We start from the raw sequence: 17,691 nt of genomic DNA on the forward strand, positions 1-17,691 counted from the left end.
TATTTGAATCCAAAGGTCTGAAAAAAAAGGCCTTTAAAGTTGTCCAAATGAAGTCCTTAGCAATGCATATGACTAATAATAATAATACATTTTTATATATATTTACGGTAGGAAATGTACAAAATATCTTCATGGAACATGATCTTTACTTAATATCCTAATGATTTTTGGTATAAAAGAAAAATTGATAATTTTGACCCATACAATGTATTGTTGGCTATTGCCACAAATATACCCGTGCGACTTATGACTGGTTTTGTGGTCCAGGGTCACACAACTGGGTTGTTAGTTAGTATGGGTCGAAATATTTCCTCAGGTGTCTTTGTGTGTATGTAAATTGCATCCGTCTCAGCTAGTGTGGGAAACTGAGCTCCGTCATTTAAAAAAAAATCTTATTTGGGAAGTCGTCAGAAAATGAGATTCTGTTTATTAAATGAATAGCTCGGGACAAATGTTCATTCAGCTATGAATGAGCGATGAACAATAAACAGTATCTAAACTATGGAATTATGTAGTGAACCAATCATGAGGAATCACTTGATTATCATGCGCCATTTACGCTTGGAATGTGACTATGTGTAAAGTGAGTGGTTTCTAACAGATATAGCCTGACTGGACTATCTTACTTAGGAAAGAATGTTTAAATCATATCATCCTTCCAATTCTATCATCCGAGATTTAAACACAATACGTTACCCGTGTGTCTCCTAATTGGCTCCACTGAGGCTGAAAATGAGAAAAAGATTCTCTTCACTTTATATTTAAGGCAGGTATTTGGATTCACTCCTTTTGGTGGAGGTCCCTAGTTTGTCTTACTAATTCCTGCTAAATGACTCTCTGGAAATTTCACTGGAACATAATGGAGGGTTATTAGAGCTGTAGGTGAAACCAGATGTGGGAGGGCCATAAAAATCACCATTTCTTTAAACGATCTTCTCCTGCGGCACTCCTTGCTTTGACCTCGCTTTCCAAGAAAATGCTTCAAACGGGAGGTCCGTCCATATCCTAACATTAATGAAATAACGGAAATTTGATGTGAACTCCTCTTTAATCGTGGTCCTGTTTACAGCACAGGAGGGCCTGTCTGAAATTGGGGTTGCTGCTCTCATTTCTGTGCACCGTTTTATTTTTAGCATTCTCTATCAATCACAGTCATAATCTGCCACCTTCCCTGTGATCAATTTCTCAACCTCAGGGGTCTCAGTGAGGTCTGCATTTTTCTATGGACAGAAGCCAGATCAGGCAGCTTTTTTTCACCCGCATACCTCTGGCAGAATGATAAGGACATGTACAAGAGTTCCTACTTGACCTTTATTCTAATAATATTACTAGGCGAGGCGCTTTTGTTCTCGCTCTGTTTTAGATGGTGTCATGTTGACAGTTTGGAAGAAGGGTCAAAATATAGCATGGAAAAATATGATTGCGCCCCAGAGTTTTAGAAATTGCTGTCGTATCTAATCATTTGTGCTGAAAACAATGCTTGCGGCAAGCATATACAAAGCATTTTTGGACACATTTTTTTGTTTCAAAATACACACAATAGACATTAGTAGCATGACAGATGCTTAATGGTAATGTTGTACACCGTTGAAGAAATGTCACTGTGATTGACCGAGTCTTGTGTTTCCTCCATGTGGCCCCTTGGGGTTGTGCATCATTTCATTCAGCATTCAGCATGAACAAAACTGGATGGAAAAAAGACAAGGAAAATAATGGTCTCACATTTGAGCAATATTATTATAAAAGAAACAATCTGGCCTCACATTTAAACTTCATTACCATAATAAAGGCAGAGGAAGATTAGTGTGGACAGTAATTAAATGACTTGCCTCGCTTGGGATATCACAGATCAGTTTTGGTTGAGTCATTAAAACTGAAGCCATTGCCATTACAACTCCACATCAAGCACACGGCCTTCGTGAACATGAAAAGTGATTTTCTTTTCATTTCTTATTTTTGTAGTTGTGGATGTTGCAATATATAGATTTTTGTGAAATATAGAGTTTTGGGTGGTTGTTTTGCAGCACATGACACATCCTCCATAATATTTCTGTCAAATCAAGCCACATCAGAACTCTCATTATAAGAGCAGGTTTGTGTTTTTGCAGTCAACCTAGTTGTGCTATGGTGATTCTAGTCCTGTTCAGTTTCTTTTATATAAGGAAATAATGTTGTCCACTTTTATTTAATGCTTGCATAAATGGCGCATTAGTTGCTTTCACAACACACTATAGATCATTCGACAGTGAGCGACAATATTTGCTATAGAAAATAATAGACTCTTATGATGTCATCTGTAGATATTTTTAGTAAATTACATTTGAATAGAGTGGTGCAGGTATGACGTCACTTTGTAGGCCAACTGGCAGTTCTCATCATGCTGGTTCCTTTTATCGCAAAAAAAAAAAACTCTGTGATGAACAAATGTTTATTATACTTACATGTTTTGTCCATCAAGATAATTTTCACAGATGAAACAACTTTTATGAATTTTAATGTCTAAATGCAGTTGCCAGAAGTAAAAATCTAAAGGTAGGCTATAAACGGACTACACCACGGTCCCGCAATTTCAACGTCACCATCACTAAGCTTCTGACAACTCTTTTTCCCAGAATGTTTGAGTTAGAATAGTTTATAAGAGCACAATTATGAGCATAATAAGGATGTAAAAGCGGACTGAGTTTACCTGTTCGACATGATGACGTTTAATCTCCTCAACTGCCTCTGTAGTCCCATTTAACCACTTGTTAGCAACCGCCTTTTTCAAGACACTGATGTAATACTGATGACCTTATTTCAGCTATTTAACCAAAATCCCATTAAAACCTGTCTTCGGGATAATGGAATCGGAAATGCTAAAATGTAGACCTCATGTAGCCCCGCCCCTTTTCAGTGCTGCGCTCGTTGTGTTCTGTCTTCCGGTTTCTGATTTCCACAGCATGACGGTAGGACCAGAGATTGTCTTATTATTGGGGAGATGAGAGGGTCTGTATCTCTTACTATTGAAAAAAGCGTAACGTGGATCACGTGAGTCACATCAGCCTATCGTGTAATGGCAGGAATGGCAGTCGGTTACAGTTTGCGTTAATCAGTTTCAACAATCTTGTAAGCCAAAGAAAGAAATCAGTATTTTTTACTTTCTTTAGACAATATAACAATATCAATATTACTATGAAATACTATGGTAATGCCGTAAATGAGCCCTACCTGTCGCAACATTCCCTTCTCTGCCTTCTTCTCGTTTTGCTTTCTCTTATAAAATAACGTTTTTATCATAGTAAAATCCACATACTGTTCCCAACAAACACATTGTTTAGCGTAAAACATGTTGAAGATTAGTAGACATGCAGTTGATTCATTAAATGATAAGCTGTTTCTTCACAAAAGCGGTTTATTCAATGTAGTGAAGCCTCTTCTCCATTGACATCCATTAAAAAAAAACGGCCTGTTGTCTCCTTTCCTGCGTACCAGCGTTAGCATTAGCCGTTACTCTTTCGGCTAAATGTTACAGGCTTGCCTTCCAGTGGCTTTGGTAAGATCTAACGGATTTATGAATGAATCTTTCCGGTCTACTGACATATGACATCCTCTTCAAACATTACAATGCTCATGATAATTTTCGTTAACAATAAGTAAATCCACATCACCAGCTAATTACTCTTCGACAGCGATGCCATAGAAATATACAGAGCTGTCGCAAAAACTGAAGTTCAAAGACAATATTTTAAAGATGGCTGCGCCTGGTGATTCTCAATGTGTTCCATTTAATTCATAGCGCAAAGAACAGTTGTTAACCGACTGAAGGGGATCATAGTTTTCCGAAATCATGCTCAGGAAAGCTTAACATGCTCCTGAAGGTTGCTAAAGGGCTAATGCATTAGAATATGGATTTTTGTGTCTGTTGAATTAATATTCAGAACAAATAGTGTTGAGAAGGCCGCTGGCTCATTTGACTCCATTAAGTCTGTATTTCTCCAATTACAGTTAAGCTTTAGAGACTCTGTAGCCTTGGGACTGAGCATCTACATGCTAGCAGATAAATTCACTGACTCAAGCTCCTTTTGTTTTTTGTGTTGCTGTGTGATTGGCTTGGTAATGGACTTTGGCATTGATTCAAAAATTCACTCAGATACTGTGGAGACCTTATTTAGTTCTACTACATCTCCAAGGTACACTGCATGCTTTTCACATCCATACACTAAAATTTGTCCAGGCTGTCTATAATTTGTCTTAAGTTAAAAGGCTTTACCAACCTGACCTTTCTGTGATTGAGGGCAATAAGTTGTTGGTCAAAATATATGCTCAGCACCGTGGGTATTACTTTGACAATCCAGTCACCCAGTGTGGGTTCTTCAGGGGATTCAGTGTGATTAGTTCTGTCCATCTTGATCAACAGGGAAAGGTTTCAGTAGCAGTGCTGAATATATAATTAGCACCATCTTGTCGCGTTCAGCCTCACATACAGTTCTGCTCATGAAGGCCTATTTGTTGTTTATGTACTGCATCAGTCAAATATTTAGCATGTAAATATTAAATTCTGTCATTTTCTCACCCTCATGTCGTTCTAAACCTGTATGACTTACGTTCTTCCGTGGAACACAATAGGAGGATTTCTGAAGAATATTCACAATATAAAGAGGACTGGAATGGAAGATTACACTAAATAATGACGTAAACATTTCTAGTCTGTTTCCCACAACCAAAGAGTTGACGGCAGCCATTGACTTCCATTGTATTTTTGGATGGGTGCCGTCAACTGTTTGGTTCCTAACATTCTTCAAAATATCTTCTTTTGTGTTCAGCAGAAGAAAGAAACCAGTTTGGAACAATTTTGAGGGTGAGTAAATTATGATAGCATTTTCATTTTTGGATGAACTATCCCTTTAGGGCAACCCAGACATAAATCAAGGCTATAGTCATTGATTCATAGAGGCATCATATTATATTAGCAAGGGTGTGAAAACTTCAACAGGATAATTTGTGTAAATATTCAGTCATTTTTAATGGAATATATGTAAATATCAGCTATGTTCAACAGTTCCATCAGTATCAAATTAAATGTTGAATTAAACGTTAAATGTCTTGCCGTTTCTGTAACAGAACTGAATGTCAACCCAACACATGTGGCATGAGGAAAAGGATGAATGAATCTTTTATTTCGGTTTTATTAATTCACCTCAATAAAAGTAGTTCAGCTGTGATTTCCCAGAATCAAAGAAACTTTTATTTGAAGCAAAGTTATGTAAAAGTGAACGTCTTGTTAAAGTTTGATAGAGGTTGCTCAGAGGTTAGTCTCAGCGGTTTCACTGGCATAGAAATTGAATGAGGAAAACTTTGACAATGGCAGTGAATTACAATCAGAGTTCTGTGTGAAAAGATGTGTAATGCACATATAGAGTATTTTAATGGCTGAGAATGCCATACTACTCTTACTATCTGCAGTATACTATTATATTCTGTGCTCAGTATGCACGTTTTTTGTATGTCAACTCAAAGTTTTTTTTTAAATTAGTACTTTTATTCGGCTATAGGATGCATTAAAGTGATCATTAAAAAAATATTTTAAATAAACACTGTAACTTTCATCAAAGAATCCTGAAAAAAACCCTGACGGTTCACTCCTATTACTCATGAATGGGAGCAAAGTGCATTATGGCGGAATAGCCCCGCCTTCCAAAGTAAAAGAGCCAATCGCTGATTGATAAAGTCATTGCGTCACTGCAGCTGCTGTTAAAAATCCCGGTTCCCAGAGAAACCTGAGACTCGCTGCACCACATTGGCTCGTTTAGCCTGGAAAATAAGTTTTTTTAACACTATTTGAGAATAAGAAACAACATTTATGGGACTGTTTATATCAGATTTTGTTGCTGATTTGGAATGTGTTATTTAATTGTGAGTTCGGCAGTTTTTGAGATTGGATTCTCCCCTTCAAGTAGATAGGACTTGGTCTTGAATGCCCAAAATTGCTGCCCGTATGGCATTGCAAACATGGCCGCCGAGTGAACAGACCTTACTTCATAGAGACTTTGATCATGGACGGTTTCCACAAAAATATTAAGCAGCACAACTGTTTTCAACATTGATGATAAGAAATGTTTCTTGAGCAGCAAATCAGCATATTAGAATGATTTCTGAAGGATCATGTGACACTAATACTTTGATCACAGGAATAAATTACCTTTTAAAATAGAAAAGAGTTCAGATGTGTCTCAAATGTTTTAAATTTTAATAATATTTTGATACTACTGTTATATTGTGTTTGTGATTAAATAATGACTGAAACATTTACCTACAAGGCTTAAGCCTAGTCACAGACTAAAATGCATGTTTGAGCTGTTTTAACTGAAAGCAACTTGCACTGATATATCTTAAAATAAGTGCCATTGTTTTTGTCTAATATGGAAGCTTGTTTCCGCCACAGAATAAAATTTTTTAAAAGATAATTGTGACTCTTTTTACATCTCGCAACTCAGACTTTTTTACCTCAGAATTGCAAGATATAAAGTCAGAATTGCGTGATATAAAGTTGCAATTAGGGATGTGACAAGTACCGGTACTTCGGTACCAAGTCGGTACTGAAATGATAAAAATGTGATGATACCAGCATTTCTGTAATACCGGTAGTACCGACTCCCGAGTGTATTCAGTACCCGCAGCTGCGTTCAGTCACTTCCTCGTTTATCTAAGCGTAGGGCTCCAGACTGTAGCCGAATATGTACTTGTGTCTGTGAATATTAAACTGCGAAAAACTATTTAAATATTACTCCTGCATACGTCTCTGTGTGAATGACGGGCGGTCGGGCGATGCGCGGGCGGGAGTGACACACATAGACACACACACACACACACACACGCGTGTGACACTCCCTCGCTGTCTTTGTAGTCTCTGCCGTGGGTCACTATATGAGGACACGAATGCATAAACCATCACTTCATGATAATTTACCGTTTGCAATTGTGAGATATAAAGTCAGAATTGCGAGTTATTAAAGTCAGAATTTTTTGCAATTGCGAATTTCATCTTGCAATTTCAGAATTGTGTGATATAAAGTAGCAATTGCGAGTTATAAAGTCAGAATTTCGAGATATAAACTCGCAATTCAGATTTTTTTTCGCAATTGCGAATTTTGACTTTATAATTCGCAATTCTGACTTTATAATTCACAATTCTGACTTTATAATTCACAATTGCGACTATATATCACGCAATTCTGACTTAATAACTCGTTTTTGTGACTTCATATCACGCAATTGCGAGAAAAAAGTCAGAATTGCGAGTTTATATCTTGAAATTCTTATTTTATAATTTGCGACTTTATATAACGCAATTCTGAGATAAAAGGTCATTTTTTTCAAGATGTAAATTCACAATTACAACTTTATATCACTCAATTCTGACTTTATAATTCACAATTCTGACTTTATAATTTGCAATTCTGACTTTATAATTCACAATTGCAACTTTATATCTCGCAATTCTGATTTATATCACACAATTCTGATTTTATAACTCACATTTGTGACTTCATATGACGCAATTCTGAGATAAAAAGTCAGAATTGTGAGATATAAACTCGCAAATTGTGAGAAAAAAGTCAGAATTGTGAGATAAATTCTGAGAGAAAAATTCTGAATTGCGAGTTTATATCTTGAAATTCTGAGATAAAAAGTTAGGATTGCAAGATGTAAATTTGCAGTTGCGAAAAAAAAGTCAGAATTGCGACTTTATATCACGCAATTCTGACTTTATAACTCACATTTGTGACTTCATATCACGCAATTCTGAGATAAAAAAGTCAGGATTGCGAGATGTAAACTCCCAATTGCGAGAAAAAGGTCAGAATTGTAAGATAAAAAGTCGCAATTACCTTTTTTTATTCTCTGGCGAAAACAAGCTTCCATAGTCTTAAGATGCACACCATGTAATGTTTTTTTCTTGGGCATGTTTATAAATGTTACTTTAAATGTCCTATTTGAATTATAGGCCTAATCCTGGCTTAATCTAAACCCTGTCTGTGAAACTGGGCCTTCTATCAGTTTCACATTCTATGTATGTAGAACATAGCAAATTTTGACCGGGGAAAAAAACTCAGCTGTGGTGAACTGTACGCATCTGGTTATTGTCATAATAGTAACATCAACTGAATTAACTGATTTTTCTGAATAACAGCAATACTACACAGTACTGCAGAATACACAATGAAACAATGTATATATATTTAAATCTGTTCCATCATTTTTTAAATATTCACTCGCTATTATTTTCATTCCATTTTTTTCTCTCTCGCTCATCTCCAGTAATGTATTCACTTATGTGGCCATGTGTCTTATTACTGGCTTTACAGATGCTGACATTAATATTAACACTGTGATTTGAGCCTGCTGCAGCGGATGATTATAAAAGATTCTGGCTTATATTTAATCTCGCGGCTGTGAAGGTCAGCTCAGTGTTTAGAAAGAGCATTAAAACAGTGACATTGTGCTTGCGAAACATAATTGCTACGAGAGGGAGGCAGTAAAGCATGTGTTTCTGCTCATAGAGGTTCATTTGGGAACACTAGGTCTTCTGATTGATTCTATAGGGAACTGCTCACAGTTAGTTGACTTCTATTTTAAGAATTCTTGCGTGCATGCTTTAGTACACAGATAGCTTGTTTGCAGTTATTAAATGCTAGCATTCAAACTGGTATATATCGCGAACTCAATATATTTGTATGGCTGCATTACCACACAAGAAACAACTAGTCACTGAATGCAATTTAATTGGACTCAAAATTGATGTTGGAAGTTCACATCCTTTCTTTGTAGATGAAAAACAATTCTGGACCATGCAGACAAAAAAAATAGATGCTTAATCCGTCTTCTCATCATCATGGGAACAATGCGTGTTCTGGCATGTGTTTTTTATTTGTGTATTCTACTTTCCTGTGATTTATTCATTTGTTTGTGGCTTGGCCTGATTTATTAGCTGAACACATGGTAAAGTCTCCAATAAAAACCTGCATATCCACTTCTACATTGTCTCTTTAGGATGTGTTTGCTTTGACCATGAAAAGTTCTTATGGTAAAACATGAAGTTACTACACTTCTGTGTCTATTTCTTCGTAGTTAAAGGGAGCTTTGCCTGTCAGGAGATAAAAATGAATCATATGTCGCTAAACAAAACCAGCTGTTTTTACTGGATTTACAGTGTTTCTGTTTTTGTGTGAGGAAACTTTCTAAAAGAAGAGCTAATGCATTGAGCAGACTAATGTCATGAGGTTAAGAGAAAGGAATGGGCAAACTTCCACATCTGCTGATAAAAATGATTCTGTGGTGAAGTCAATACTACAGATAAAACAAATAAAAGTAAATATCAATGTTATAAAATTAAGTAACTTTTCTGATACTGGTGCTCCCATCATGCACTGGGGCATGAAAAATTAATAAGGTTGATTTTTCGCAGTTTTCCAGCTGTATTCACACTGTTTTATCATTGCTTTTGATGTTAGGTTTAATAGCTTGCAATTTTGTGACATTTGGGGCACTATCATGCACCCAGTGCAATGCAACACCAGATGTGATGCAAGTGTTTTTTTGCTAGTGTCAACCTGACGCAGTTATCATTTTTCACTCTCCTGTGCCACGATGTTTAAATAGCAAGTGCACTCGCGTCCATGTGCGCCCTTGGGCGTGCTGGTCTGAAAACAAGATGTGTTCAGGGCTTCAGCCGCATTGTTTGTAAGTTGCTATTTTGAGGCATCTGGAAACGAATGCGCCATTGACCAGCAAAAATCTGGTCTTAAGTCAATAGCTCAGTATTTTTTGTGTTATTTTGAGGGCGTGTTAGTAATATGCGCCTATAGTCGGGTACACAACATGCATACACTCTGATTATTACACACACAGGGACGCACACAACATTTTTTAAATATTTAAAAAGCGTTCAGCTCGCAAATTCCGCCATGTAAAATAGTGAATCCACCATGGGGCAAGCGCATCTGGCTTTTAAAGGGAATGGGAGATGAGACTCTTGGTTTATTGCACGTTACGCCCAAAACACACCCATGACTCTTTAACTCTTTCCCCGCCAGCGTTTTTAAAAAAAAGTTGCCAGCCACCGCCAGGGTTTTTGATCATTTTCACAAAAATGTAATGGCCATGGAATATTTTGTTGTATGAATATCTGAGCTTGCAATATATCAAAAGAAAGAACAGACCAAAAAAAAGTTTTATTCTAGTTTCATGCATTCCTTTTTTATCAACACTTAAATATGGGTAAGTTTCATAAAACAAGCAACATTTTGAACAAAAAGCTGAGAAAATCATGTTTTTGCCAAAGACTACATCCAGATCAGAATCAGAACGATGATCAAACACAGATGGAGTAGATCGAGTCCATCAACACCCCCAAAGCTTCACTGTCCTAATGCTCATCCTGGGTCCACATTTCATTCATTCCGTATCATTAGGCAGTTTTGATTTATATGATGTTTAATGTTGATGATCACGTTATTTTACATATGCATCTGCTTATATACGATCGCTTGTTGTTGTTTTTTGCGACTTCTTCGCCTGTGTTTTGATCAGGAGATTCAGTACTCACTACATTTTTTTACTAAATATCCAAATAAATCTAATTATTAAACTATATTAACCATATAAATTAAATTACTGATCTAATTACTGATCTGCCCACATTGTCACTGTATGATTATTGAAATGAACTGATGATATCACCGTTTTCTCCGGATTGAGATTTTATTCTTGGCTGAACAAAATTACTTTGAAACAATTTGCATTGTTGAAAGCGCTATATAAATAAATTTGACTTGACTTGACTTGACCCATTCAGAAGATGCTTAATAGCGCCCCCTAGCGTGTAACAGTGAAAACACTGTTTGGCAGGGAAGCGTTTTCTCACAAATATCGGAAAATTATGTGTTTGGCGAGGAAAGAGTTAAGAGACTAGGTACAACCCTTTTAGATCATGCGCCGACCATTTTTTCCGTCAATAAACTAGCAAAAGTGGAATCGGACACACCCTAAGAGCACCTGTGTCAAAGAAAAACGTATTTTTTCAGTGTGTCATTTCAGACGTCATTATATTAAAACCTATCCATGGCTTTCTTATGTTATTATGGCTAATGAATTGATTGAGCTGATGGAAGGGCTCAAAATAATAGAAAAGGATGCAGAAAGCACAGAAAACATTTGTTTTAGTGAGTGGTTTGAAAGCCGATAGACTTGTTTTTCTCCTGTCTGGAACTTGAGCATCTGTCTGTGTCAAGTTCAAGTGAATTAAATTACGATTCCACCGAGCACCTTGCTCATAGTGCCGCTGCAACCAAAATGATTCTTCAGTATGTGATGCAATAGTGCTTCTCTAGACAATCAGCAGACGCCTGACTAGATTCACTCAACTTTTTTTATTTACTTTAAAATATCAACAATTTGAACCCACAACACAATTTTAAAGCAGGGTCAACTGAATCAAATTCGGCCATTTCCTCACAAACATAACAAAGAAAACTATTTAAGCAAGAACTAATGTATTATTTTGTTATGGGTGATATTGTGCGTTTAGGTACGCATTCAAAAGTAGATTCCACAAAGTAACCATTTTAACATTTGTTTCATATAACATTGATCTACGATTAATCTACAAATAACATTATTACATAAAGATCACAAACGTAACATTATGGGGGATAATTGTTGTTCATTATAAGATTTTCTGGGCAATCTTCACATACAGTTTTTGATGGAAAGTCAGTAGTGTGTTTAAGGCAAACTTAGATATAATACATCCATATTCTCTCATAACTTCATCTTGAGTACCAAATATTCTGACCTCACTCTCCACTGTGCTTACTATAAGGGTGCAGTCACATTAGCAGTATTTCTGCAAAATTTCTCAGGCAAAAAATCAATATTGTAGGAAATTAATGCATGAAGCTCCACTCACACAGAGGTCGTGTTCAAACCAAGCAACTTTCTGATGGTCAACACAGCAAATTTGTGTAACCAACTTGAATCCGATAAGTCTACACGGGGGAAACGTGAGTGGGTTTTGAATGTGAAATCATGCAGAGCAACAGCAAATGTGACCACACAATGTGACCAAGAGGTAAATCATGGATCCTAATTACCACATCCTATTTATGTTGTTAACTAATCCCTTAAGCTCATTTGAATTAAAATAATGTCAACATCAATTAGTAATGAAAGATATTTAGAGATTGAACATTTGGGTTATCTATACAGATGCACAGGACTGTCTCCTCTCTTTAGAAACATATTAAAGACAAGAAATGTATGATAACAATGCATGAATCTGTGACTTTTCTCTTATTGACCTTATAAATAAAATAAGTTTTACATTGAGAAACTTATTACATTATAAACTCACCAAAGTCATATTGTCATAATTGTAAAAATATTAGTATTGCTTTACAGTACATTTGTAAAAATCTAAATCCAGTCTTAAACTACCTGTGAAATGCAACAGATTTAAATATTTTGTAGCAGATACACACTCACCTCATTGCTATATTGATACTGTAAGGAATTTTTTTTTTTTTTTTTACAAAATGTGTACACATTGTTGGTATTTAACACTGTTTGTTAACAGTATGTATACTGGATTTAGATGCTCTATGTTTAATAAAAAATATAATAATAATAATTGCATGTATATTTAAATGTTGCGTTTCACAGGTAGTTTAAGACTGGATTTAGATTTTTAGAAGGGAATACTAATAGTTTTATGTTTCAAAAGCTATTACAATTATCACAATATGACAATATGTCTTGGTGAGTTTATAATGTAATAAATGTCTCATAATGTAAAAATTGTTATTACATTATGAGCTCAAGATTTTATTACATTTTGAGAAAATTATTACGTTATGAATATTTTATTACAATAACAATATAATACTTATCACACCATTTTGAGTTGCTACACAGCCTTAAGGAAATATTAGGGCAAAGTAGAAATTTGAACTTAATGTAAATGCAATTATTTTTCTTGTATTAATTTGACCTTGTAATTGTGCATACAATCCTAGGTGTATATGGCATTCTTCTTTCAGCCGAACACAATCAGAGTTATATTAATAATAATCCTGGTTCTTCCCAACTTTATAATGGCATTGAATAGTGCATCCAAAAAGTGCATCCATTATAAAAGTAATCCATACGGCTCCAGTGGGTTAATAAAGGCCTTCTGAAGCGCAGTGATAGGTGTTTTGTAAGAAAAATACCCATAGTTAAAACGTTATAAACTATAATCACTGGCCGAGTCGAGTTCTGGCGGAAGGGTGACCTCTGACTAGGGTTGGGTATTGTTTGGGTTTTTTACAATACCGGTGCCAAACCGATACTTTTAGAACGGTACCGGTGCCTGAACCGATACTTTTTTTTCTTTTTTTTTTAAGAGCCACAAAACGAGGAGGAGATTAAAGAATGGCTTTTTTTTATTTTTTTTTATTATTATTTAAATTGAACAATTTATTAAAAGTTTAAAGTATACATAAACATATAAATATAAATTAATACAAAACACAATTTACTTCACAGTAAAACCTAAGCCACCTAAGGGCCCGGGATCTTGTGCTACGCTAATAACAGCAAAGTAGTTGGTATTCTTGGTATGCTGCAAACCAGCTTCAAGGTTCAGCTTTATTTTGAAATATGACCATATTCTCTGGCTAAATATTTTAGCCTTATTGTTTCCATGGCGACTCGTCATGCTTCTCACATGACACACAGCAGCCGCAATAGCACTATATAACAGCTGTATCGGTTTTATTTGGATTTTTTCTTTTTTATTCAAAATATTCACAAACTTGTTAACTATCTCATGAACTATCTGATATTATGATTTTCAAATATGTGTAAGTGAATGTGTGTTAGCTGATCTATAATGCGCGATGGGCGCCGCCATGTTAGTTTGCGCCTCAGATAATTGGATCTGTCAGATTTATAACACGTAAATTCATCCACGTCTCACGAAATACATTAAAGTAAGTGACCGTTGAACTGGGAGAAGAAAAGAGTAAACTACATAATTACTATATAATGTGTATCTGATGTGAATAAAACACGTAGTCAAATTATAACTGTCTGAAAGGATTGTTATTGCCGCTTCCAGACATCAGTGTGTATTTGTTGCTAGTACTTATGAGCATTTAAATGTCTGAAACCTAAAATACATATTATGTGGTTGAAAACACTGAATAGTTGGGATGTGTGACGAGCGCTGATCACATGTCTGGCTCTGGCTCGGCGCCAGCCAAAGAAACGTTTTAATTTAAGTGGCACCGAAATGAGGAACCGAAATCTGCGTTCTGATTCGGTCCAGTTACATACCGGTTATATAGGTATATGGCAGGGGTTTCGGTACCCAACCCTAACTCTGACCCGACATATGACGTATAGGATGTATGTCGTAGCTTATGCTTAGATGAGAATTGACGAATGTGGAAGTGCCGAGGTTAGAGCAAAGGCCACTTCCCTCCTTTCAGAGGATTTCGATATAAGAGAAGAGGAGCCACATCCTACCTCATACGTTGGGTCAGAGGTCACCCTCACCTCACCTCACCTCGTCTGAACTCGTCTCTCGTGAAAGCGCGTATGGTCGTCGCCGGAAGCCAGTGATTATAGTTTATAAGGTTTTAAATATGGATATTTGTCTTACAAAAACCCATCGCTGTACTTTTATAATGGATGGATGCACTTTTTGGAGCTCCAAAATTCAATGCCATTACAAAGCTGGGAAGCTGGGATATTATTAATATAACTCCGATTGTGTTCGGCTGAAAGAAGAATGTCATATACACCTAGGATGACTTGAGGGTGAGTAAATGGGATTTTGAGATTTTGGGGTGAACTATTCCTTTAAATAATAATGGTATGAGCTTTCAGCCAGTGTAACATTCATTTGCCAATTGGTACTGCACTCTATGTCTCAATGATGGTAGTAATAAAGGGATAGTTCACCCAAAAATTACCGTAATTGTTTTGGTCCAGGCAATGGAAGTCAAAGGTAAGTAAAAAAGATTCTTCATCTGTTCCACAAAAGAAAGAAAGACATACAGGTTTGGATTGACAGGGAGGATGATAAATAAATGTTCTTTCTTTTCTTTATTTGGTGAACTATCCCTTTTAAAACTCTCTCTGAATAGCCTCTCACAGAGTGGTTGTACGGGACGTGCAGGTTCCATTACGAAACACCATATCGGAGGCTAAGCACTCCTTTGGAAAGTTCGGTGGGTGACCACATGTGGCCTGACGCCGTAGGGCCACAGCACAATAGTCCACCTGCTCGGCATCCAGCCCGTTCTCCAGCCAGCGGAAGCAGATGATACGCTGGAACGAGCGGCGGAAGTTGTCAGACACAAACCCGTAGAGAATGGGGTTGGCGCCACTGTTAGCGTAGCTCAGAATGACAAATAGCTGAGTCACCATGGGGTCCGGCGGCTTGCGGAACACACTGATCAGCTGCACAATATAAAACGGCATCCAGCAGAGCACGAAAACGGCGACCACCAGCAGCACCATGCGGGTGATCTTCTTTTCAGAGCGCCGCCGCTGCAGCCAGCCCGCTTTGAGGCCCACCGCCCGCATGCGCACCACGATCAAGCAGTAGCACAGGCAGATGGCCGCCACTGGGAGCAAAAAACCCAGCAGGAATGTGTAGACCACAAACGCTTCCGACCACGAGGCCTCGGGCCATAGAAAGTTGCAGTCCACTCCACCGTCCTGCGCCGGGACCGTGTCCGCAAAGATGATGATGGGCAGAATAACAAGCAGCGAAAGTCCCCACACACAAACGTTGACCACTTTTGCGACGGTCGGGCGACGGTAGCGAGCCGCTTTGATGGGGTGCACCACGGCGATGTAGCGGTCCACGCTCAGCACGGTCAGGCAGAAGATGCTTGTGAACATGTTGATGCCGTCCACACTGAGAACCAAACGACACATGAGCGAGCCAAACGGCCAGTGATGCACCGCGGCCGAGGTCGCCAGGAACGGGACGCTCAACATGAAGAGTTCATCCGCGATGGCCAGATTGAGAATGTAGATATTGGTGGCCGTCTTCATCTTGGCATACTTGAGGATGACGTAGATGACCATGGCGTTGCCCGTGACGCCGACACAGCACACCAGTGCATAGATGGAGGGGATGATGATCTTGCTAGCATCAGGTTCAGCTTCATAATAGTCATAGTCTCCAGTAGAGTTGAAAGGCAGACCGGTTGAGAGCATGAAGCTCTCGCTGCCATTGTATCCAGCAAGCTCTGCCATTTTAAATTGTATTGTGTTCGATATGTGTTGTACCCAAATTGAGCCTCTTGGTTTGTGATTTCCAGTCAATCAGTGTCTTAATGGTGTTGTAAAGTCAGACATACTCAAAATGTCACAAATGAAAGCAACCGAATATCTCCAAGTATTGTTTTCGTCAACCTTCAAGTGTCCGTGACATTTTTTTGCGCCAAACCAATAGTCAGGTCCTTGGGTTGACCCAGCAGTCTCATCTCCAGCTCCTAAGCGACTCGGCTTCAGAACTCAGAAGATCTGAAGTAATGAGCAGAAAAATTGAAATCCGAAGGCTAAATTGTTGCATCTGCAGAATTCTAAGTAGGAGCATTCCTCTTCGATTCCTACGCAAACCTGTGCTCGTCTATGAGTGTGTGCAGGTGTTGAAGGGCATGGCTCACTGAGCATCATTCAACTTCTCATTCTTGGCAGGGGAAAGGCATTCCAGCTCATTAAAAAGAAATTGAGTCTGTGAATCAAAGTATTACGATGTTACTCTCCATGTGCTCTTGCCTCAAGAACAACCTCCCAGTGGAGAACTGATCCACAGCTTATTGTTGAATCAAGATTAGTTCATCTGGAGTTAAAGCTGTTCCATTGTACCATCATAAAATAGATATGAGTTTTAGAGCTCTATCACAGTTTGCTTGGTCTCGCTGATGTTTCTTGCTCCAGGTGTCATTAAGACCTATAAAAAGAAAAACCTTGTTAGTTTAAAGGCAATGATGACAATCCTAAGGTCTATACAAGGGACATCTGCTCAGTTAAAAAAGTGAAAATATCGAAATATCCTTTAAACAATAAGTTTACTTAGGAAGACAAAAAATGACTTTAAGGGCCAGATTTACACCAGTGCAAACCCTCTTTTGGCGTTAAAAAACTACTGTCAGGATTTACTAAAGACACTTCCTTTTTATTTTTTGAGCGTGATGAAATATACTGCTCTTGAAAATACTTGCCAGCATTTAAAGAAATACAAGTCAAGAAATGCATCCAAATGACAGCGAAGCGCAACCGTACGGTGCTCTGCATTGGTCAAAAAGGATATAAACAGTGAATTTTGAAGTGATAAATTCTTGAAAACTCAGAGATGTGGATTCGGACAGCAATTAAATGACCACAGGACCTTGGTGTTTGTCAAAACCAGTAGGTAATTCAGCCGGGGATTTTTACGCGGATGGTGGGAGACGGATGGCAATAAAATCACTGACTAGCTCCTGTAAATCATGACAATACATTCCAACCGCACGCGAAACAATTACCGGGGCTTCAGCCAACTCCTTCACCACTAACGGAGCGGAAAATCAAACTTTTCCCGGGACACAACATCATGGCCACCAATAAAACTCAGCAAAGATTGTTCTTGCTCCGGCTTTAACTTCTGGA

The 17,691-nt window shown here is 37.7% G+C and overlaps 1 protein-coding gene across 1 annotated transcript; it reads right to left on the reverse strand.

Moving 5' to 3' along the window:
• Positions 1 to 15,174: 15,174 nt before the first annotated feature.
• On the reverse strand, positions 15,175 to 16,293 carry sstr1b (somatostatin receptor 1b; the record flags this gene model as incomplete). Its single annotated transcript, XM_079810903.1, has 1 exon — positions 15,175 to 16,293. The coding sequence occupies one exon, from the start codon at positions 16,291 to 16,293 to the stop codon at positions 15,175 to 15,177; it is 1,119 nt and encodes a 372-aa protein (XP_079667029.1).
• Between the last annotated feature and the right edge of the window lie 1,398 nt (positions 16,294 to 17,691).

This window comes from Gobio gobio (genome assembly GCF_949357685.1).
Source record: "Gobio gobio genome assembly, chromosome: 2".
Taxonomy (NCBI): Eukaryota; Metazoa; Chordata; class Actinopteri; order Cypriniformes; family Gobionidae; genus Gobio; species Gobio gobio.